Below are 24,284 nucleotides of genomic sequence, written 5' to 3' on the forward strand. Positions count from 1 at the left end.
TAAAAATCACGTTTATTGTTAACGAGAAAGAATGGATTTGGAAATATCCCTGAATTATTCAAATCTAACATCAAACTCGAGCGTCTGTTTCAGAATTTCTTATGAACTTCTTAATCAAGTGTTACTGAACCTGAGTTCCTTATTTCAAATTACCAATCGTAGAAATTTGGTATAAAGTTATGGAAACGCCCTATACAGATGATCGTACATACATCTTTGATCTGAGTAACTTCTTCATTCACACGGAACTCTCTGTGGAACTTCCCCAGGACAACACGCAGTGATTCTGTATTGACCTTCCAGGTGCAGTGAGCAGCTGTAATGAAAGCGCAAAGTTTTATTTCTAATTATTATAAAGACATTTCTATGATCTTATAATCTTGAAAGTGTTATTTTATTTGAGATATTCGTCGTCATTATTTTAATGCGCTATTTACAGTATTTTACTAACCTGTAATAACAGCATATTCATTTACCAAACTCCCGCCACACCAGAAAGTCCAGTTACCCGCCTGAAGATTGTAAAGACCGGCGTGCCACGGCCATGTGCCGTATTTTATTCCTTGACCGTTTACAACAAGTGGTGTTACCCCTCCTTCCAGTTTACCACATTCTGAAATCAATGAGAACGTAATATTTGTGGTATGTTTCGGAGTCTTAATCTTAACTCTACTGCTCGGCCCAGCAAACATGAGTATTATAATAATAACCCTGATATCGTTATTTTTACAAGTCGTAAGAATAGACAAATTACTAATAATGATAATTTAATTATCTTCAGAAATGATTTTAATTAGAATTATACAGTAGAGCGTCTCGTTTAGGCACAGTGAAAACGTAAACAAAGTGCAGGTAACGTGTGGGGGGAGGACTAGCCGTACGATAAACACGAGGGATGCACAAGGTTTTAGTTACAACATTTATGGCGGAGCATTAATTGAAATTATAATTTACAAAAGCACACAAAACAAAAGAGCATAAATCGCATAACGTTATCATATACACATTTTAACAAGAAAGGAATAGACGATGATATTATGTTAGTCATACGGAGAATGAAATTCATGACCGTAAAAAATGCTGCTTGAAAGCGACATCATATAAGTAGCAAAATTTGATTTGTTATATTGAATTATTTCAACGTTTCAATTCCTTCTTTGTTAAAATGTGTATATGATAAAGTTATGCAATTTGTGTTCTTTTGTTTTGTATGTTTTTGGAAAGTATAATTTCAATTAATGCTCCATCATAAATGTTGTAACTAAAATCATGTGCATCCTTGGTTTTTATCGTATGGCACGTCCTCCCCCACACGTTACCTGCACTTTGTTTACGTTTTCACTATGCCTAAACAAGACGCTCTACTGTACCTATATTAATTTACAATAAATGTGACTCCAATTTATTTATAGTCGCCTTCTTACACATACACATATTCGTACTATTTCATCTTCTCTCCCTCTCCCTCTCTCCCTTCCTCTTTATCTAGATTATGATTTTAACCTAAATCACGCATCCCTTGGTAAGGCAGTAGACATTGTTTCGGATTTATTTTAGAATCAGAAATTTAAAGTGTGCAATGAAAAAAGTGAAAAAATATATATATATATAGTTTTTTGAAAGCTCCTTTTATCACATTGAGATTTGTCACGAGGTCTTCATTAAGAAAACTATATAATAGTATTTAATAGATTTTTATAAACACAAATGGTCGGCGTGAGTGGTGCAGTCGGTAGAGCGCTGGCCTTCTGTGCCTGAGGTTGCGGGTTCGATCTCGACCCAGGCCGATGGCATTTAAATGTGCATGTAAAAACTCCTGCGGGACAAATTTTTGGTACACCAGCGATTCTGATGAAACCTCAGCAGTTCCGAATGTCGTTAAATAAAACATAATTAAAGAATTAAACACAAATTTAATGTGTGCAGCTTTCAGCCAGTTCTTATGTTCTGGAGGCATGACTCGGGATCTCGCAGAGTGAGGGTGATTGTGAAGTATAGTGGAATGTTGATGATAATGGTGAGAGGAAACGGGAGAACTCCGAGAAAAACCCGTCGCGCCCGGAATTGTCCACCATGAATTCCTTCGTGACTCAGACGGGAATTGAACCCGGGTCGCCAAGGTGGAAGGTAGAGAGACTAGCCACTCCGTCACGGGGGAAGTAAGAAACTTTATATACAGGCTGAGTCACTGCAATGTAAATGATTAAAAATAGGTATAAATGAGTCACTAAAAGGAGTTCTTCAAAGAGAAACGAAGAGTTAATCTTTAGCTTGAGTCCGTGATCTTCATACTATAGCCTATACAGAATGGGCACAAAGTGTCGATCCGTTTTTGAGTAAACGTTGGAATTTCTTCATTGTTTCAGCCTAATACATTAGTACGCTGAGTATTGAAGAACGGGTGGCTATTGTCGGTGCTCGATTGCGCGTTTTAACATATGCAGAGGTGCAACGTAAATTTCGAAAACCGGCGCCAACACAAGCAAACATCCAACTCCTTGTCAATAAAGTTCAGAGGACAGGAAATGTTGCCTATGAGCCACACTCAGGTAGGAGCAGATTGCGGAACGTGTTCGAGAAGCCATCGAGAGGAGCCCTCAAGCATCGAGTCGTCGTTTAAATAATGAGCTAGATATGCCAAGATCAACTGTTTTGAATTTCACGCCGAAAAAGAAACTCTTATCACATTCAGGTGTTGCACAAACTGGACGACGAAGATTATGCAGCTCGTAGGCAGAGTGTTGTGATTTAATTGAGGCCAACGGCAAAAGTAAATGCATGACTTGGGTTCACAAAAATCACTGTTTATGGTCTTTTCATGTTCGCAGAAGCTGCCATTACAGGTAACACGTACCTGGACATGCGGAAATAATTTCTTTAGTCTTAGCTACAGCAAGATGATATTGTTGACACCGTTATCTTTTAGCAAGCTGAAACGCCCCTCATTTTGCGTTAGTTGTGAGAACATACCACAACCAACGCTTTCCCAACTGGTGAATAGGCAGAAGTTCAACACAAGTATAGCCATGGCCATCACGTTCACCAGATTTGACGTCCTTAGGCTTTTTTCTTAGGGATTGTCAAGTAAGGAGTATAGTATATAAAATCGAAGTAAGAAATCTACAGGACCTGAAGAATCGAATTCCAGAAGCATCTGCAGGATACTCTGGCGACATGCTTACGAATGTCTTTGGCGCTTCATTCAAACCTTGGACACAATGCTATGAAATGAACGTAAAATTACGATGAATTACATACATACACACATCATAACAATAGTCCTAGATACAGTTCATGTCCGAATAACCATTATTTCATTAAAATGGATCGAGACTTTATGTCCACTCTGTATTCATAATCACGGAATTTTTGTCCACACCTATGGAGTAACGATTAATACGTCTGGCCGCGAACCCAGGTGGCCGGGTTCGATTCCCGGTAGGGACAAGTTACCTGGTTGAGGTTTTTTCCGGGGTTTTCCCTCAACCCAATATGAGCAAATGCTGGGTAACTATCGGTGTTGAACCCAGGACTCATTTCACCGGCATTATCACCTTCATCTCATCTCATTCAGACGCTAAATAACCTAAGATGTTGATAAAGCGTCGTAAAATAACTACTAAAAATCATGGAATTTTGAATTTAAATTAATAGAGAAGTTTCGAAAGTTTACTGTGTCCATTTGAAGTGACAGTCAATTTATTTGAAACGGTTGATATCAGTAGATATTTTATACGAGTATATAGGCCTAAGTGTAGTGCAGTCTTCAATTAAGAATCGTCATCACTGACCGTGGTTTGAATGGGGATCCGAAGTTTCTCATTTGGACGAAGGCTCAGATTCCTACACCGCTCTGAAAGACGCGCACGTGTATTAGGTAGCAAAAATAAAACTAACACATTTCTTTCTTTATTTATATCAATAAAAATCATGCTAACCACAATTTGTTGTACCTCAAATGTTGAGTATCTTTGAGAGATTACTAACTTCTTCACAGAGACATTATTATGACGTGAGGCGAGAAAACGGGGGGATACTGGCGGCCCGCTCCCTCCACGGTCTGTGGTGCATGGACTGATAAAGGTGCGGCGTAGTAGATCCTCAGTCGCCATATGACATTCGCTGTAGTCACAAGTCGTGTTATAAAAGTCTTGATTCTTCAAGTGTAGGTCTACAAAGTTAATGTAAGTATAAAGTTTAGTGATTATTGTATATTTAGGTAATGCCTACCAACAATTCTCATTGCATGAACGTGTGTATATGTACAATACGTACATAAAAGGCAGAAGGTCGTGTGCGAAAACAAGGCGTAAATTTCGAATAAAGTTTCCAAACAGACCTGTGCCTTCTGCCGAAATAATTAAAAGACTCGCTAAAAGATTTAAAGAAACAGACTATAGACTATATGAGAAGAAATAGAGACTGTGAATGATGTGAAACTTCAGTGTTTTGTTTATTCATTTATCAGAAGATGTCAGTTGTGTATGACGTCAAATGGAGGCCATTTTCAGCAACGACTGTGAACATGGTAAGTCCAAATTATTGAACATTTACTGTTAGCACTTTATGTAGTATAGAAGTGCCGGAGAAATGATTACGCGATCGCCGGAAATCACCCTGGCAGTGGGCCACGAGTCACCCGCCGTTTTCTCGCCTCACGTCATAATAATGTCTCTGTAGAAAATGCTTTTAAGACTTACTAGATTTCTTTTGTCACTACGATTACATAATACTAGTTTTGTCTACTCCTGTAAAAGTGATCTTGTACTGCATTAAGCTGCCTTAAAAATATTTTGTTGTTATTAAATTCAAGTGCTATTTTGTACATGATTATTATTCCTGTTGTTTACCAATTTATAGATACACACAGATACACGACTAAACAGATGTAAACGCACAGTACCGGAGCGTGCGGAAAGGCTGCTGAACTGGGCGTGAACTGTTGATTCGCAATTTGCTCTTCATACCAAGCGAAGCTATGCTATTATGATCGATGTACATCCAACTTGTATTCAAAGTAACCAAACGCAGGACTCTACTCACGACTTATGAGACAACTTATTATGTATTCATAGTGGTGAAATAAGCATTGTCCAAAAAGAAAAGAGGATTAGGGTCAATTTCGTCGTCATGCACTCCATTTAAAATTATTTCACAAAATTTACGGTTGATTACAGTCGTAGTTTTCTACTACTGTAAATTTGCATAGTTTTAATAGGAAAAGAAGCATTTTCTGCGAATCTTTGAAAAAATAATTAAGGAAGAAACTAGTGAACTGTTTCTTGTGGAGTGTGGCGTTGTATGGGGCAGAAACCTGGAAATTACGACAATATGAAATGAAACGACTGGAAGCATTTGGAATGTGGATAATAATAATAATAATAATAAATAATAATAATAATAATAATAATAATAATAATGCTTTTTTTAAGTTAAGACCATGAGGCCTTCTCTTCCACTCAACCAGAGGATAAAAAGGAAATGCATGATAATATAATGTTAATACAAAAGAAAGTTATAGGTATACCTAAGACAAAATCGAAACAGAAGAATATGCATTATCCAGGAAAATATCGAACTTGAATATTTACTTAAACTAGATAACAAAGTGAAGAAAGGAGCATGTGAAATGTACAGACAAAATAAGAAATGAAGCTATGCTAGAAAGAGTGCTTGAAGAAAGACTAATGTTGAAACTGATCACGAAGAGAGAAAGAAATTAGATGGGTCACTGGCCTAGAAGAATCTGCCTACTGAAGGACGCGCTAGGAGGAATGGTGAACGGGAAAAAAGATCGGGGCAGAAGAATATATCAGATGATCTTTGCGGAGACGAGGAGGAAGGCGGGAAAGAGGGAAGATAGGAGAATGCTGGGTTGCAGTGAAGAAACTTGTCTTGGGTAGAAAACAATGAATAAATGTTCAATAATTTTGCAGAAATTCGCACAGAACTGTAAGATAGACCGTTTTATGCAAAAGACGACGAGACGAATTTCATATGAATTTTCCAGTCGATGTCCTCCGTTGTCAAAATTATTCTCAGTGTGGACACTGAGACGTCTTTCGTGTTTCTTATCTGTGACATTTATATCATCTGGAACTTATTCACAACGTCATGCACGAATCGTTTAACTATTTGGAACACTTGAGAATCTTTCTTAATTATCTGTCATCTTCGAACTTCAAGGGCCGAATTTAACACATAATTATGGTACACAAACACTCACTATGTAATACTATATATCTATGTGCCATTTTATACTAAATTGTGGTTACGAATACACTTGAGTACAAGTTGTGTCATCTTGAGTTCCATTCAGGGTTCACATGAACTTTAATCTTCGGCGAGACTATAAGTTGATCGACGCGAAATCGCTGACCTATAGCATTGTTGGCGCATTGCGGTCCGGAGATAATTAACTCACCCAATATAAACTATATGAAAATTGCTTCCTAATCATCTTCCTCCCCTAAGATATCACTGAGGGTAATATGCTTTACAGCTTACAGGTGCCCTATCTCAGAAATGGAATTAAATTCTGCCAGAGTAAGAAAATTAAAAATGGGTATTAGTTGATCATATCGAAAAACACTTGAAACTGTCTTGATTGTTCTCTTAATTTAATATTATAATAAGAAATTCAGAGCTTACCAGGCACGCACTGCAGGATGTCGGTGCTCCATTTCCCGTCTTTTTGACACTCACTAAACGTGTTGTCTTCATGCTCTTCTCCATCAGGCTTGTAGTACTGGCGACACTTATACCTAGCTATAGTGCCAACAGGTACTGGGTTCCCACATGGCACCCAGCCTCGTCTGTTGCCCCAACGAGATTCACAAGTTACTGACAGACGTGGTGAAGTTATTGAAGGACAGGTCAGGTCGCCACTAGCTGAATCAAATTACATATCAGTCCTGAACTACAAGTCTTCATAGTGAGATCATGCTCGATATTTGAAAATGAAGGTAAATAATTTATTGAAGAAAGATTTAATGTCTGTAATATCACATTCTAGTAATTAAATTTGAAGTTAATGTAAATTGAATATGTTTAGTCATAATATGACAATAATGATCAAAATATTCAGCGTAAATATATATTTTAGTTCTAAATTTTAGAGACATTATTGGCCCGTATAAAAAGCATGGGTTTTATTGCGCAGACAAAAGTACAGTCATGTATCGAATTCTGTTCGGATCTGTGTGACACTGCAGTGATAACAGGCTACAGTGAATTGCAGAGAGTGATGGAAAAACAAACTGAGCTCTGGTGAAGAAGTAGACATTTCTGTGCTGCAGGGAAGACCATAAACTATCCTGATTTTGCACAATCCGTGCTTCGAGTTATATGGATGCCATGTGAAAATGTAGACCGTTAAAACTTCTTTTCAACATAAATAATGTTTTGTCCGATAAACACCATTGTTTGTCAACATAAAATGTCAACCTTTTTTCTGAAATTACTTAAAAAAGTTTCAGGTCATAATCCTGATATTTACATAACTCAATCTCGCTAACCTGGTAGGGATGCATTATTCTTAACAAAAAAAGCTCTCTACATAGCTTATAAACAAGTGTTCACTAAGAATCCAAAAATTTAAATAATTTGTAACTTTTTAGGAATAGGAATATTTTTCTTAGGCCAATTCTAAACAGTTCAAAACTCCTCCTCACTTGTGAAGAGTTTCGTCACAGTCCTAGCGAATGTGTCTTATTTCCTCATTATTATTTATAGACTAGAGCATAACTTTTATATGATCTACTAGTCTTTGTGCGTCTTGACATTTGTAATATTCAAAAGAAAATGTCTCTTCTGCAACCCCAACTACTTTTTAATGTCAATTGGCCCGTCAAGTTAAATATATGATATAAAATAATTGATAAAAATCCTTCAATAACTGTCTTAGTTTATTAGCATAATGAATTATACAAATAAAAACATTAGGTCACAGTTACAATTGTAATGTGACTATTGCTTTCACCGTGTGTGGCATCGTCAGGTCTAAAAGAGTAACATAACTTATATCAACATTATGAATATAAAAACATGAACAGTGTGCAAATATAATATGATCTTGAAAAATACATGACTAAGATTATAAAATCATTGGTTACAAACGATGTCATATGGCTGATTGCACAAACACAGAATTGCATCGTTTGTAACCAATGATTTTGTAATCTTCGTCATGTATTTTGCAAGGTCATAATTTGCACACTGTTCATGTTTTTATGTTCATAATATTGGTATATGTTATACTCTTTTGGACCTGGCGAATGCCACTCGCGGCGAAAGCACTAGCCACATTACAATTGTAACTATAACCCAATGTTTTTATTTGTATAATTCATTAGGCTAATAAACAAAGACGTTATTCAAGGATTTAGCAGACTGTTCCAAGGTTTGCTGGGCATACATGTTTCGTGCAAACATTCCAATATGTTCCTTAGACTGGCCCCTTCCGCATATCACCAACTAGTGATCAACGAAATGTTATGAACATGAGAATGGAATGGAGATGAGACGGAATGATGATAGATTACTGTACACCTTCCAGGGTCAAAAATTGATGTTTCATATTTTTATTACTTTAACATAAACTTCAACTTTGTATCTGTGAAAGAAAATGTTAAGATATCTATAAAATTGACCAAGCTATACATTCAAATGTCCTGTCATGCAAACATAATAACAGCCAGAAATATGTCAGTTTATCGCACATTTTCTCAAAACTGTGTGCCGGTATTTCAAAACTTTTAAAATCATATCTTCCACAATTCTTAAGATAATTGCATGAAATGACGCATGTATTTTCTTAGTAAGATGAACAAACTGTAGCTCAATCTTTATTCTATCTTTATCAGAAATTTACAAACAAAAATTCGGTGAAACATTTTTAAAAATTAAAATATATGAACAAAACGTTATCCGCACAACAAGAGGAAGAAAAAAATGTCTTCATATATTTTAATTTTAAAAAATGTGTTATTGAATTTTTTGTTTGTTAATATGAGTGTTACCTTTAAGGCAAAAACGAATTACTAAAAATATTAAAAATCTTGGGAATAAAATGTTATAAGCAGTTTTTTTTTACAAATCGCAAAATGAACATTTTAAAAAATTCACAATTCCAAAGCCTTTTTATGTAGGCAAATACTTGTTCTTTTAGATTGGAGGTCAATTTTCAGACAGTAATCATATAAAATTCATGAAAAGAGGGCTTAAGAATATGGAGTAATGAAAGTTATAAAACATATACATTTGTAATGATAAAAGATGTATATATAACCCCTCAAGTCCTATGACTTTTTATGTCGCAAGTGTTGCTATGAATTATTTTCATCATCGTGTCAAGTGTCACCCTGTTCATAAAAGTTATAAATTTAACTAATTTAACTTGAGTTTGTAAAAGAGACCAGGCTAAAAATATGACATTTCATAGAAATCCGAGCCATAATTTTTAGTACGGATCTGAACCTTTTACATATCATCACTCTTATTGTGACTGTTGTGAGATAGAAGAGGAATGACATACTGCATTGCCATTATGTTCAATACTTACAATAAAATAAACTTCGATTTTCGCAGAACAAACTATGCAGGAGTAACAGAGTTCTTCCACTGAACCATAGAATTGACACAAATTTATATGAAAATACGCGTAAAATAATGTTTAAGAGCCATATTCATAGACATTCTTAGCGCGGACTTCCGGTAGATGATCAGCGAACTAACGTTTATCGTATTCATGAACCAGTGTTAGCGATATGACATGATATGATTTGATATGATTTGATATGATATGATATATGATATCATATGATATGATATGATATGATATGATATGATATATGATATGATATGATATGATATGATATGATATGATATGATATGATATGATATGATATGATATGATATGATATGATATGATATGATATGATATGATATGATATGATATGATATGATATGATATGATATATGAATCCTGTACAAATAACCAGTCGATAGCCGGGGCTAGTTTAGCATGCTCGTAGCCCGGACTAGCGAAATGTCTATGAATAGCACCCTCCCTTTTGAATAACTCTGTATTATTAAATGCATAGTAAGGCCTTGAGAGAACAAAGAACTATAAAAATGTAGAATTACTGGAAGAGAATACATAAGTTAGTCAAGGAATTCCCTTTGTTTAATACACCACTTGCACAATATTCGCGTTTCTTGATATTTCAGAAATGATTTAAACGAAATATATGTGTACAAAGGTTAATTCTGACGCATGAATTCGCATATTTTAGAGACTATAGATCAATGCGTCAATAAATTATTCATGTAAGTAATAATTCCTCCTTGGTAATGATCTCTTCGGTGACATTCAGACATATGGCAGATAAACCTAAGGGAAACACGTACAGTACGTATAAAACTGAGATTATTATAAATTCTAAGAAGCGTGTGTAATGCTTACTACTCAAGTTCAAACCGAAGTCATAAAAGTCTTTTATTTAACCGATGAATGAACGTGATTTCATTCAGTAGGTTGCTATTCTTTTTATTTTTACGTTACTGCTGACATTCTGCTGCGATAGCTACTGTTGCTTTCCATGCTATTTCATGATTTATAGGCAATTAATTGAAATGAAGAGAGGCTGCATTGAACAGGTGTACTCGTACTTATGCGTGCTATCTGCTAATTCAGTTTCTACGTGACCTAACATAATGAATGCCTATCAATAACAATTCGTTTTAACATCTGTATATTTCATAAGTAGATTAAAGATTTATATTTTCAGCTTCCTTGCTATAATATATAATTAAATGTTTGTAAATAAGACGTCGTTTTAGGTGCAGAATAGCCAACATTACAAATATTTAGAATTGCAAAACCGTAAACAAATGCGGCAAAAGCCCAATAAAACGTGTCTGTAAGGGGTCATCTCCGCCTTACAACTTATCCGCAATATTTAGGAAGGTGACCTGTGAAGTGCCAAACAATGAAATATCTCTGCGGTGAGTGGGTTACACCAGGGATGCTCACGGGAGCGCCCTGAAGCCTTGCCCGGGGCGAGAGGGTGCGGACTGGGTAGGTATCAGTGGACCACACAAGTGCAACCACACATTACAGATTACTGAGTTTGTCCTTCTTACTACAGTTACGTATGTGATACTGAACTATTTATTGCCATTATTATACAGTGCGTTAGAAAACTCTCTCCGCAGCGAGTAAAACGCTCAGAAATCCGCAAAGTACAAATCGGATGGTAATACTGTCCGAGCACTCTGACTGAGATCGGCAAACCTTCACTGAGGATTACCAACATTCCACGCACCAGTGGTAAACAAACTTTTTCTGCAGTGCGGAGGGAGTTTTCTAACGCACTACTATTCTTGAAAGTAGAGAGGTTGAAGACTCTCAAAATTTCCACATGCTGTTTGAAAAATCCCCCTTCAACTGTTGAGCATGTTTCTACTATTATGCGTAAAGTTTGGGAAGCAATGGTAGTAGAATAATTTTATTTCTTATGTGGTCTGAAACAGCAAAAAATTATCGCAGTAGATCTTCTGCGATATATACTCTGATTTTACGTACAAACTAAAGTCTTCATGTAGGGATGTCGAGCAGACTGAGGCCAAGCGACCTTCCCTTGCAAACTGTAAGATGGAATGAATGTAATGCAAACTCTGTTCTGCGTGATTCGCTGTAGGTGTGGTGGTGTAGCACACGTAACAGCAAATTGGTTGAATCAGGCCCTTGCACTTATTTCACAACTGCTCGACTTCGAATATAAGCAAATCAGGTTAAATCGATAATTTTGCTGAAGTATTATACATTCCTCTTGAAATACTTTGCATATAAGGCCTATAAAATTAAAGCCACAAATATCTGTCAACTCTAACATCATTAAAGTTCAATCTGAGAACCATTAACTATGGAGAATAATCAACTGAGAATGAGATGGTGAAGTAGTTAGACAATTTCATTAAGTGACTTGATATACAAAGAAGTTGCTTAATCCATGAAGTGGTTTAATTTAGAACGTACGCATTGAAATCTTTTGGAAGAAATTTGTAATTATTGTAGCCTACAATTCGAGGACTTAACTGAAAAAAATTACATTTTTAGGTCTTTACACCAATCGATAATAATTCGTTCTTCTACTTGGTCACAAAAAATCGCAACTCAGTTCAGAAGAGTCTTGTATATAAAGCAAATCGTAACTACAAAACATTGTGATATAGTTCATGTGAAATAAGCGTATTGCTGTTAAGAATTTTGTTGTGAATAAAACATCGATTGTAGTTACGTTAACTTCATATTAAGCCCTGAATTTGCTCCTAGTCCGAGGGTTAGCGTGATGATGGTAGTATCGTTATGGATTCCCCCTGCATCTTCAGGATGTTAATTATGCACCTTCACTCCTACAGATACATTATACTCTTATGAAACATAAAATAGGCTATGTTAGCCAAGCGTTTTCTTAGCCGCTGAGAATTCTCACGAGCATTACGAAAATTTCCTTACGCGTATATTTCTGTGAGGATACGCAACGGGTGGAAGGAATCTCACGGCGGAAGCGAAAGATTTCTGAACTTCAACTCGTATTCAGTGACAATACTGATTTTTTTTTCGAGCAACATAATATATTCCATAGCATTTATTTTTTAAGCTGCGGCATAGCGGGCTTTTACTGCATTAAATTAGTTTTTATGTTTATGTGGTTTATTTTGTATATCTTTATTATGAATATTGTATAAATTTATAGAGTTACAGCAATAGAGTGCTGCAAACATTGGGCAAAGACTATTTTTCTGCTTAACGGTGCTTCATCGAAGGAAAAATGTAATAAAAGCTTTGTTATATTAAACTTGTAGAATCATCTCCAAAATTTTGGTGCAGAGGTTACCATCCAATCTGTATATACCAATTCGCAGAATTTCTAATAAAGCAAAAATGAAAAGTGTTCTTGAAACGAATTGTGAGTTTAATGTGATATGCGATATATGAAATGCACCATTAGATTCACAAAACTGTTATTCACTTGATGAAACAGTAAGGAGCACTGTGTCTTATTTCAGATTTGCTCCAGTTACGTAAAACGAACATTTTCAGAGTACCTAAAGATATTCATTTCCTAAAAATAGAAGAATGCCTCGGTGTTACTAATTTAACAGAGGTGGATAATATAATTTGTTATTCTTATATGTAAAGGTAAATTATTTTACATTGAAAATTACGAAGATTCCAATTGCCAATTGGCTTTTTATACAAAACGATTTGTTCACTCTGTTTCTTATTCTAAGGCATGGATCATTAGCACAAAGACAAGTTTGGTTACTACCCGACAGAACATGCATGTTTGTTTTACTTGTGTTGACGTTGAGAGCTGCGTTACTACTGTTCATTCGGTAGATATATAGTTGAAGCTCACATAACTTAACAGTTCTAGTACGAACTTCCTAACTCTGGTCATAACTTACAAACAACATAGACATAATTTTAATACACGGATTTGTTTTGCAGGAAAACTAGATGTACTGGAACTTTTCTCCCACTCTGCATTCGTGCATATATTATAACCATTACGGTATTGTCATATTTTGATGATAAAAATGTAAGGAAAATAACAAATCTTGTTTATTTCCTTGCGATATGATATTGTGCTCTATTTCTTTTATTTAAAATATTGTGTCTAAAATCAGACTTACCTTTGATGAACACAAAAAAGAAAAGGAATATAAGAATATAATCAAGTTGATGAAGATCCATGTTTCTTGATAAACACGGTTGGAAGCTTTCAGGCTTGTATTTATAATGTAATTGTATGAAAAGGATAGAGGCAGTTCACAATGCATCTATTGTCTCTTTCGTAACACCAACAGGTGCACCATGACCTTCAGCGTCTATAGATGACAATAATTCCTTCTTTCACATTAAAAATAATTAAAACCAAGTGTGCTCATTTGGTACAATACCGGTAGCGACTTTTAATAGATATAGAAGGACTAACAGTGTCTGTAGGCCACCTTAGAAATTCAGTTCAGTAGGACACTGACTTACGGTGATTGTGGACATGGATTCGAATCCCGGTGTTAACGGAGTCATTTTCTGGTAGAAAAAAGCAAGGTTTGTAGGATTTTTCTCGGGGTTTTCCCCATTTTCTTCCATCATTCCAAAGTCACTCTGCATTTGAATATTAATTATAATTATTATATTTTTAGTAATATTCACCCACAACGGTGAATCGTGATGTAAGGCAGACTCGGCTAATTTTGTAATACTAAGGTTTTGGTGCAAAAATAAGGTTCAAGTTAAAAAAAAAAAGTGTTTTAATATACGTACGTTATTAGGTTTCAGTAAGTTATATGTAAACATTTATACCTCATATAAATTTATACAATAATTACAAACAAGCAATACAAATCAACAAAAATTTAGCACTCTTAGAAGGGCTGGTATAATTTCGTGATAGTACAAAGGTATTTTCGTGATAATCATTAAATTCAAAATATTTAGACATAATCACTAAAATTTTAAATTCCTCAGCCAGATTCATACCTACAATTCAAACAATTATAGTTCTTTCTGTATTTTGAAAGGTATTGATATGTATCATGAAATCATTGATCACAACCAACACACTGAATCCATCTTTCACCATGCCTGTCGTCCTCGAAATTTCCTGAGCAAGATCCGCACTTAAATAATTCGATTCATCATTCGACTTTTTTTTTAAGCACAGATCTTTTTTGTCTCCTGAAGATGATTCTGTTTCGTTGTCTACCTCTTACTTGGGACTGGAAATGTCATTGTCCCTAACTGCTGCTTTGGTCCCTTGATCCTTTCTATAACAGTCCTCATCGAACTTGCCAAGAAAAAGACGAAGTTTCTCTGCGGCAGTTTTCATTTGCTTTAGACACAATCAAAAGCCTCTTTCGTATCACATATATTGTATTTCTTTTCAAATTTAACACTGATTATCTGCTATTTTTAACATGCATGACATGAAAAATATATTAGAAATGCTATGAATACACACACACAAATATTTTACGTTTAATGCATTTGATGTTTCTTTCACCAGAGAAAAGATTTAAAGAGAAAGAATGCCTCGTGGAATGAGAAAAACGCTAAGAAAATTACCTCCCAAGATAAGGCTGTTTTAAATAATCAGTGCATTAATAAGTGTATATTTTTCACCAAGAAGTATACAATGTCAGTACTTACCATTGAAAACAATTCGGACCACAAACACAGCAAAAAACACTTCGATTAAAGAAGGAAATCGGATGGTGTATTCACTCACAAATTCAAAGCTATAGATCTCACAACTCAAGTAGTTTCCAAAAAATCCGCTCACGTCACTGCAAGAGCGCAGTGAACAAAATGTATGTTATAATACATTTTCTGCTATTTAAACTACAGCATCAGAATTATATTTGTCCTTGGTATAATTTCGTGATAAATTTAAATAAAAATATCACGATATTATATGTGCCAAGAAATTAGCAGAGTTTGCTCTAGTTGACGTATTGCAACTGACGTACAGACGGCATCTGTAAGAGGAAGTTTAGTACGCTTATGGGAGGTATGAAAGAGCATTCTATTAGGACTCCATTGGAACCTTTATGACTTATTCGACAGGTGGAACCACAAACCTAAGTTAACGATAGGGGCATTCCATGTCAAATCAACACAAAAAAGTTGACTTTTCAACCCAACCACCTCAGATTTTCATTAAATTTGGTAGGATGGTAAAGAACCTTAAGTTAAGTAATTATGTAAAATTTTAGCCCTCAATATTGCACGATATCCCTACAGCAATTCTGTCAATACGAGAAAAAATGTAAAAATGTCGCATACTATGTCAACAAAAATAATTCATAACTTCTCTTCTAATTGAGGTAAAATCTTAAACTTGGGCTTATTTTAAAGCTAATGGATCATACGTTTCAATAAAAATAGGTTTGCATCAAAGTAATGAATTCCTTATTGAATAGTCACGTGAAACACATTTTAACATTGAATATCTATAAATGCGGGACATAAATTATTTCGCGAAAAATGTATGTTATAGAGGTAAGAGTATTCTCCCCTTGGTGTATGTTTCATTTTGGAAACGTTTCAGGAATATCAGTAAAAAAATATATCAATATATTGGTTTGTAGCACTTAACCCCGTCTTACACCAACACTGCATGCGCACGAGTTCGTACTTGTCTGATAAGCTGCGTCATCGATCTGTCAGGCCGTCATGAGTAGCAGTTTATAGTCTTCAATTTATACAGATCTGTTTCAAGTGCAGTGTCGTTAGTTTTCGTAGTATGTGGTAGTTTTGTGCGATGTAATGGAGTCGCGTTTTAAGTTATAGGCCTATGTTTGCTGCAATCCCTTCGAGAAATCAGGGCACTGTAATTAGAGGAAAAATTTAAGAAGTGTTATATCGTGGATGCTTAATGTATTTCCTGATTTAAAACAGGAACAAAAGGTGTGCGCTATGTATCGCAAAGAAATAAAAATATAATATGATGCTATTACGCAGAATCCTCATATTGACTCTAGTAATGAAGAATACGTCGACTCTACAGCAAATGTAAGTTCTTTAAATACAAGTCTTTTTGACCAAGGTGTGTTCCTTATTAAACAAGAAAGACTACAACAAGAGAAATATAAGAGACAGATATTTGAAAATATTGTAAAAGACAAAGTCTTCGATATAAAGATGCCGAGGAACCAGGACCTTTCTGATTCTGAAATTTTGTCTCAGTTGCAGGAAAATTTTCAAAATTCAGGTAAAAATGAGAAAATCACCATTTTAACACTACTACCTAAAAGCTGCAGCGTAAATAATATAAAAAAGAGTTTCTTTCAGCATTCGAATACATAATTCGGAAAGCCAAAGTCCTGGCAAAGGGAAAGGGAATTTTGTGTTCACCAAATCCGAAACCTGGAAAATCCTTGCTCGCGGCTGTTGCCGGTAAAGTTAAAGAATTCTGTTGTTCTGACGAGATAAGCAGAATGATGCCTGGTAAGAAATATTTGTTGTGATTAAAGAATCAGGGAGTAAATCACATGAGCAGAAATTAATTATATGCAGTGTTTAAAAATTCTAACCCTAACCAAGAAATTGTATTCTAGCTGGAGTTAGTGGATTATACTGTCTGTGTTTGTGTCCTACCAGAATGTAAAACTTATGCCGGAAGCAATTTATTAAAGTTTCAGGTCTACGTGGATTTCAAGAAAATTTTTCTTTATACTTTCCAACTTAACATTTCTTGGCTACTATGGTGTGCAATCCTCCTCATATAAATTGCTTGTTCAGGAAATGTACAGAATGTCCTGAACCATTCAAAATAAGAGAACTGTTTCGTATAAAACTGCAGTGAATCAGTGACCTACAAGAAGTGGATGACGACCGACCGATCAACGCTTGAGACTATAATGAAACTCACAGACAAATTTTTCGACTATCTCCTGGAGAAACTTGGTGATTTACTGACTCACTCATTTATATCATCTGAACAAAGTAAGTTTCTACGTGATATGAAATCATTTCTACAGCCATGCCTGCTTGTTGTGTTATGCGACTTCGCTGAAAACTATTATTTCGTAATCCAAGATGAAAGTCAGTCATATCACAGGACTAATGTGCAGACAACCATTCATACTTTCGTAATATATCATAACGAATCATCATCCGATACAGTCTCTATTAAAAATCTGGTAATAATTTCACACTGCCCGAAATATGACTCAACAGCTGTACATCTGTTTCAAAAATATCTATTGGAGTCATTAAAACAAACATCTGTAATTCACCACAAAAATTATGTATTTCTCCGATGGATTCTCTGCTCAGTATAAAAATAGAAAAAAATTTCCTGAACCTCACATTACATGAAGAAGATTTTGGATTTCCAACAGAATTGCATTATTTTTGCATATCGCATGGCAAAAGAACATGCGACGTTGTAGGTGGGACACTTAAAAGGTTTGCGGCTTGTGCTAGTTTGCAGAGACCATCCGATAAACAAATAACTACACCTAGGGAATTGTACGACTGGACAAGGCATCATCTCCCAAACATTAATACCGTTTATGTGACTAAAAAAGGCTAAACTGAAGAGGAAAAAATGCTTGCTCTTCGATTTGCAAAATCCACCGCAGTGCCTGGAACACAAGTTTCATACAGTCCTGCTGTTTAGGATGGGTATTATACTTGCTAAGCAGTTTTAAAATGCAGTTGAAACAACGCAGCATCCTGTCTGGAAAGATGATCAGGCTATTTCATCTCAGCAATGAAAGGTAAGCATTTCTTACAGAACTTCAGGTTTAACAAAATCCATGTGACAATAATTTATTTCAGGTAATAATTTTAAAAATTCGAATTATGTACTACATGTTAAATTACATAGCGAAATTCAAGAATATGATCAAATATAATTAAATACAACGAATGTGTGGGACATAATTATCGCGACTTATACGGTTAGCTTACGCTTGCTGTGACATAATAATTTTTATCTTTATAACCTATGAAGATTCCAAGTTGAAACTTATCAGTTCATTATATCACTAATTGAGGCGTACTATATATTTTTTTCATTAAAATAGAACCCCTGCATTTTTAAATATGAATATATGAAAATTGTTTCACCATGTTTTTTTTAGTGTAATTGAATACATGCAGAAAACAATATAAGTGATAAAAACTATCACATATTAAGAATGTATCACCCAATTTTTGTAAATTTATCTGGAGACGTTGTTGAGATATATAATTTTAATTGAAGCGGCGTGCTTACAAAAATGTGATTTTTCTTCATGTTTAAAGCGCCACTGACAGAAAACGAAAAGCACAGGACATATGAAACTCGGCAGTTTTAGTTAGCGCGGCAGGTCAAACAAACCCTCAAAATTTGAAAGAAGTCTGAGTCGGTCGGGTTGAGTGCCTTGTTGATTTGATATGGAATGACCCGATATCTAAGTGCGATCGTCCGGACTTCAAAAATTATACATAAGCTGGGAACGAATTGATATGTTCTTACTGAAAATGTATAAAATATGCAAATATTTACCTACTTAGTTATTTTTATTGGAATATGTAATTAAATATGGACTTAAAATTACCAATTATCACCATTTTTATTTAATTAAAATATAGGTATACCGATAAAGTTTTACTTCTCGTTAATGAATCATTATTTTAATATGAAATTCAAGTAAAATACAATGTTTTATTCTCTGTTACCAGGATGATGGATTACGAAAGTGAAAATCCATATTTAGATATTTTCATCTGAATACGTAATACTTAAAAATTATCAAAATGACATTTCTGTTTAATTAATTTAAGTATACAATTATTAAAAATTACTAGAATGACTAATTTCTGTTTAATTATTTGAGTAGACAATTATTAAAAATGATCAAAACGACTTATTTCTGTTTAGCCTAATTATTTGAAGTACACAATTTGAAGAATGACTTATTTCTGTTTAATTATTTGAAGTACACAATTTGAAGAATGACTTATTTCTGTTTAATTATTTGAAGTATGCAATTATTAAAAATTATCAAAATGACTTATTTCTGTTTAGCCTAATTATTTGAAGTATTAAAAATTACCAGAATGACATTTCTGTTCAATTATTTGAAGTATGCAATTATTAAAAATTACCAGAATGACTTATTTCTGTTTAATTATTTGAAGTATACAGTTATTAAAAATTACCAGAATGACTTATTTCTGTTTATTTATTTTTATTTTATTGGGTTATTTTACGATGCTGTATCAACATCCAGGTTATTTAGCGTCTGAAGGAAATGAAGGTGATAATGCCGGTGAAATGAATCCGGGGTCCAGCACCTAAAGTTACCCCGCATTTGCTCGTATTGGGTTGAGGGGAAAATCCCGGAAAAAACCTCAACCAGGCAACTTGCCCCGACCGGAATTCGAACCCGGGCCACCTGGTTTCGCAGCCAGACGTGCTGACCGTTACTCCACAGGTGTGGACATTTCTGTTTAATTATTTGAAGTATGCAATTATTAAAAATTACCAGAATGACTTATTTCTGTTTAGCCTAATTATTTGAAGTATCCAATTATTAAAAATTACCAAAATGACTTATTTCTGTTTAATTATGTGAAGTATACAATGCTTTACTTCTCATTCGTTAAATATGGAATTCTAATAACACATTATCATTTTATTCCCTGCTTTACGCTGACAGAGATTACAAGATAATACTTCTGTGTCGGTTGATAACCTTCCATCCTTAAATTCTGAAACGCAACATTTTAATTTGAACTGGATGATTCTGATACTTTCGGCATGGTGTAACTGTCACCGTATTCAATTTTTAACAAGATACAACTGAATATAAGGAAGTTTTGCATGCGATATGGAAAATAAAATGGCATTTTTCAATTCTACACATCGTGATACACAAAGATAATACAAATAAATAATTGATTTTAGGTTCATCACTACTGCATGTATTTACACAGAAATCCGTTTCCTACATATGAGTAGGCCTACTATAGAGGAGCGGCATGGCACTATAAGCTCATTATTGGCTGCAGTGCTAGCCTTCGGGCTTCTTTGTATCGGAGGAGGAAAAGACAATGTTTCTAAGTCTATCTACCAAGCATAATAACTTTTGAGACAGTTAATCGGGTTTTCTTAAATTTGCAATCATTTTCATTTTCGTCCAATAATAGATTCGTTCTTCTAATGTGTACTTGTAATGCTACAAGATTACTGAACTTCTGTAAAAAAAAGTTCGACACGTAAGATATGTGTATTTCAAAAGTCTCTTTTGTGGAAATAACATACTCTTAGTCATCATTATTCATGAAGCATTATTGTTGTTGTTCAGTCAAGTGTCCGATGACAGGTCTGAACTTCACAAGTGATAACAAAAGGGATCACTTATGAGGCTACTAGGTCAGGAGATAATGGGATAGGATGGCCACTTCCTTTCCCCTTCCATTGCATACATCGCCGATTAGTTACATGTTACACTAATCAGACTTTAGATGTATACAAACATTTGCTCTTCCTCTGACACATATCGTCAAGTGAGATGTACTGCCTGATAACAGAGATACATATCAGCCAGAACCTCAATCAGAGGATGCAATGTTGTTAGGACATGGAATTTATTGTGATACATTTTTTAATAATCAATACAAAAACATTTTAATTTGGACCTATTATACTTTGGCAGGTATGTAAAGTAAGACAACAAGGTACAGTAATAAATATAATTTATGCATTACTTCAATTCATGTGTAGTTTTATGGGCTACTCATATTAGGCCCTACTAACAGTTTTTGCAATAAAATGTGGTAGAAATAAATATGGAAGAAATGTAACTAAAATATTGAATATTATTATACCGGCAACATATTGAATTTTAGCAGAATGATGCACTATTTTCAACTGCAACATGAAAATAACTGAAAATCTCTATTTTTCATATTTTTTATTTAAAAACTATCGTATAGGTCGCAAAACATTTGTAAAATATCACTACAATTAAATGATACAGGCCTTATACTAGAATTAATTTTAGTGTTGTTATGTACCGTAATTTAAATATTTATTTTACCATATAAAAATGTATACATTATATGCATTAACACAAGTTCATGAATATACATGTATCGTCTTAAACACAAAAAATGACCGATCTCCTGTATCGTAAATTTGCCCAAACCCACTTCGGACAGAGCCTGGGTCACAAGACTTACCCTTTGAATATATCTTTGTTATGTATTATAACAGTAGGCCCATAAACATAATTATAAAGGAAAGCAACAAACAAAACAAAGGAAAAACAGAGCGGAGTCTTGCATAAGAGATCCGTTTATATGTAAGCTTAAGCTCTCACGAAATCAACTGAAATCTTCCGAAGGGTCATTCCTTTTTGTTTAAGATCATACAGACTGATATATCTATAATTCACTGTTTTCAATTCGTTTTTACTCCTATCTTAGAGAGCATATAATTTTTTTTATCCATAAACATATTGAAATGCCTTTTTCATATGTTGTGGACTAAATTTTTCAAAATAAGGGCCTTTCTCTTTTAAACGAACCACATGTTTATTCAATTTATGCCTCGACACGAATGAGAGAAAGTCTTGAAATGTTAATTTTGCCACGAATGAGACTGAAAGAAGAAGTTGAATAAGAAGAAATGCAATTCGACCTAAGTTTTAAAAGTTGTGTTGAGTTGTAATCCGAAAACTTGACACACAACTATGAATGAATGAATGAATGAATGAATGAATGAATTTTCAAACTACTCCCAGATAATTAGTGTTATCTACCTACTGTTCACTTACATTATGACATTTTTAACATTATTTTCTTCGTCAAATATCGATGTAAGAAATTATTATTATTAACTATTATTATTATCATCATTAATTATTATTATTATTATTATTATTATTATTATTATTATTATTATTATTATTATTATTAAGCGTATGAGGGTTACTTTGTCAGGCCGTTTGTAGATAAAGAAAGACACATTTCTCCATCTTGTCCTATTTTGTGTTTCGCTGTTTTAATGACAATCAAGGATAATGCAAGTACTCCTTCTATGGAGCTTTTCCTTGGTCCTTCCATGTCAGAAATCTCAAAATAATTCTGATTTATACTGCCCGAGTCTTATTCTGTCTTTAGTTTCGTTACTGATCCCGTCAGTCTTCCAATCAAATTATTAAATTTTTATATAAACCTTTCTCCAATTTTCGTCAGCTGTTTTTCCTACAATACTGAAAAACAATACTTTTGTATTACTATTTTGAAATTATATGTGTTTCGAAAATACATTTATTATTTATAACTTATATTAATTCTATTGCATTTTAACTCCAAAGTGCGTTTCCGCGATGTGATCTACTTTGTAAATCTTGATTTAATTTTTCAATTTACGAATTCGTATAATACACAAGCTTACTTTCTCACAATATACCTCTGTCATCTCCAGAAGTCGCATTTGTATCGGCAAAAAAGGGGGTTGTGAAAGGGATTGACATTTCCAAAACTGAAGACTGGATATAAAAAAGGCTGTACGTGCCAAAAAGAAAAACCCTAGAAATAGGGCTTTCTTGTGAAACTAGTAATGTCGTATCATAGATTTTGCACATCTACGAGAGAAGCTAGGTTCTAAATAAAATTAAAATGGAACTTATCCTCTTTCCATACTGAATTGAGCCAGGGACATTGATTCCATTTTGTAAAAATTAATTTTCAAAGATATTTCCACTAACAGTCTTTTTTATGTTCAGTTTTCAGTTGTTGACAAGAAGGACGACTGATTCATGTGTATTTCCCGCACTTACCTTGACAAGTAGAATAAAAAACCTGCTGACGTAACCCCCATACTTTAGTGCTCCTACTACTATTGCTACTACTACCTGCTAATTTCTGTATTTTTTCATATTTACAAAGTAATAAAGAAATAGGGATTATGAAATTTTCTGATTCTTTCATTAAACATAATTAATTTGTGTACCGACTAGAGGTGTTCTTATCGATATGGAAATAGATATATCAATATTTGTTGATTTTTCATGAGTACGATATCGATAAATCAATATGATATCGATATACGATTAGACATTTTGTTTACCCATGCATAATTATGTGCTTATAAGCTGAAAAGGAAAATGTTTGTTGTTTTCATTCGAGGGAAAGACTAAAAAACAAGCTGCATTAGTGTTACCATTAATAGTTAGCACAAATAAAACGCTATTTAAACGAGTCAGTAATTCCAAGGAAGAGTAATTCTGTGAATTTATTTAATGCAGGGGAGTTGTTTTCCCATACTAGTATCATTATCCCTGAATATCTTTCAGTTCCTGTAACTTCGGTAGGCGAATTTCCCCCCCCCCCCACATCGTTCGCAGCTAAAACCGGAACATTTAAATACACTCACACGAATAAACATCAACAGAGACGTTTAATAAGCGATATTGACGTTATGGAATTGATGTAAACATTTTGTAATACAAATTCAGCTTTGTTAGCACTTAGATAAATGTTCTTAATGTGTCTGTAATAATGTTATATAATTATTGCCGTGCCCCAAATAGATTTTAATAATATCGATATTTATCTTCTTTATTGCTATAACGGTATTATACCGATATGATACTGTATTATACAGGGCGACCCATATTTATGTCCAACTTTTTATTCGTTTATCACAAGTAAATGAATTAACATGACAGGATCAAAGTAGCATGAACTAATAATCCAGTCATTG

General features: G+C 34.2%; 1 protein-coding gene across 1 annotated transcript in view; it reads right to left on the reverse strand.

Annotated features, from left to right (window-relative positions):
* The window catches only part of LOC138704252 (clotting factor C-like), a 49,717-nt gene extending 35,952 nt beyond the window's left edge, over positions 1-13,765 (reverse strand). The window contains exons 1-4 of the mRNA XM_069832127.1: positions 13,705-13,765; positions 6,652-6,891; positions 452-613; positions 213-316 (exon numbers count right to left, since the gene is read on the reverse strand). Coding sequence (XP_069688228.1) covers positions 213-316; positions 452-613; positions 6,652-6,891; positions 13,705-13,765 — 567 coding nt within the window. The remainder of the gene's footprint in view (positions 1-212; positions 317-451; positions 614-6,651; positions 6,892-13,704) is intronic.
* Between the last annotated feature and the right edge of the window lie 10,519 nt (positions 13,766-24,284).

The sequence above is a fragment of the Periplaneta americana genome, chromosome 8, assembly GCF_040183065.1.
Source record: "Periplaneta americana isolate PAMFEO1 chromosome 8, P.americana_PAMFEO1_priV1, whole genome shotgun sequence".
Lineage (NCBI taxonomy): Eukaryota > Metazoa > Arthropoda > Insecta > Blattodea > Blattidae > Periplaneta > Periplaneta americana.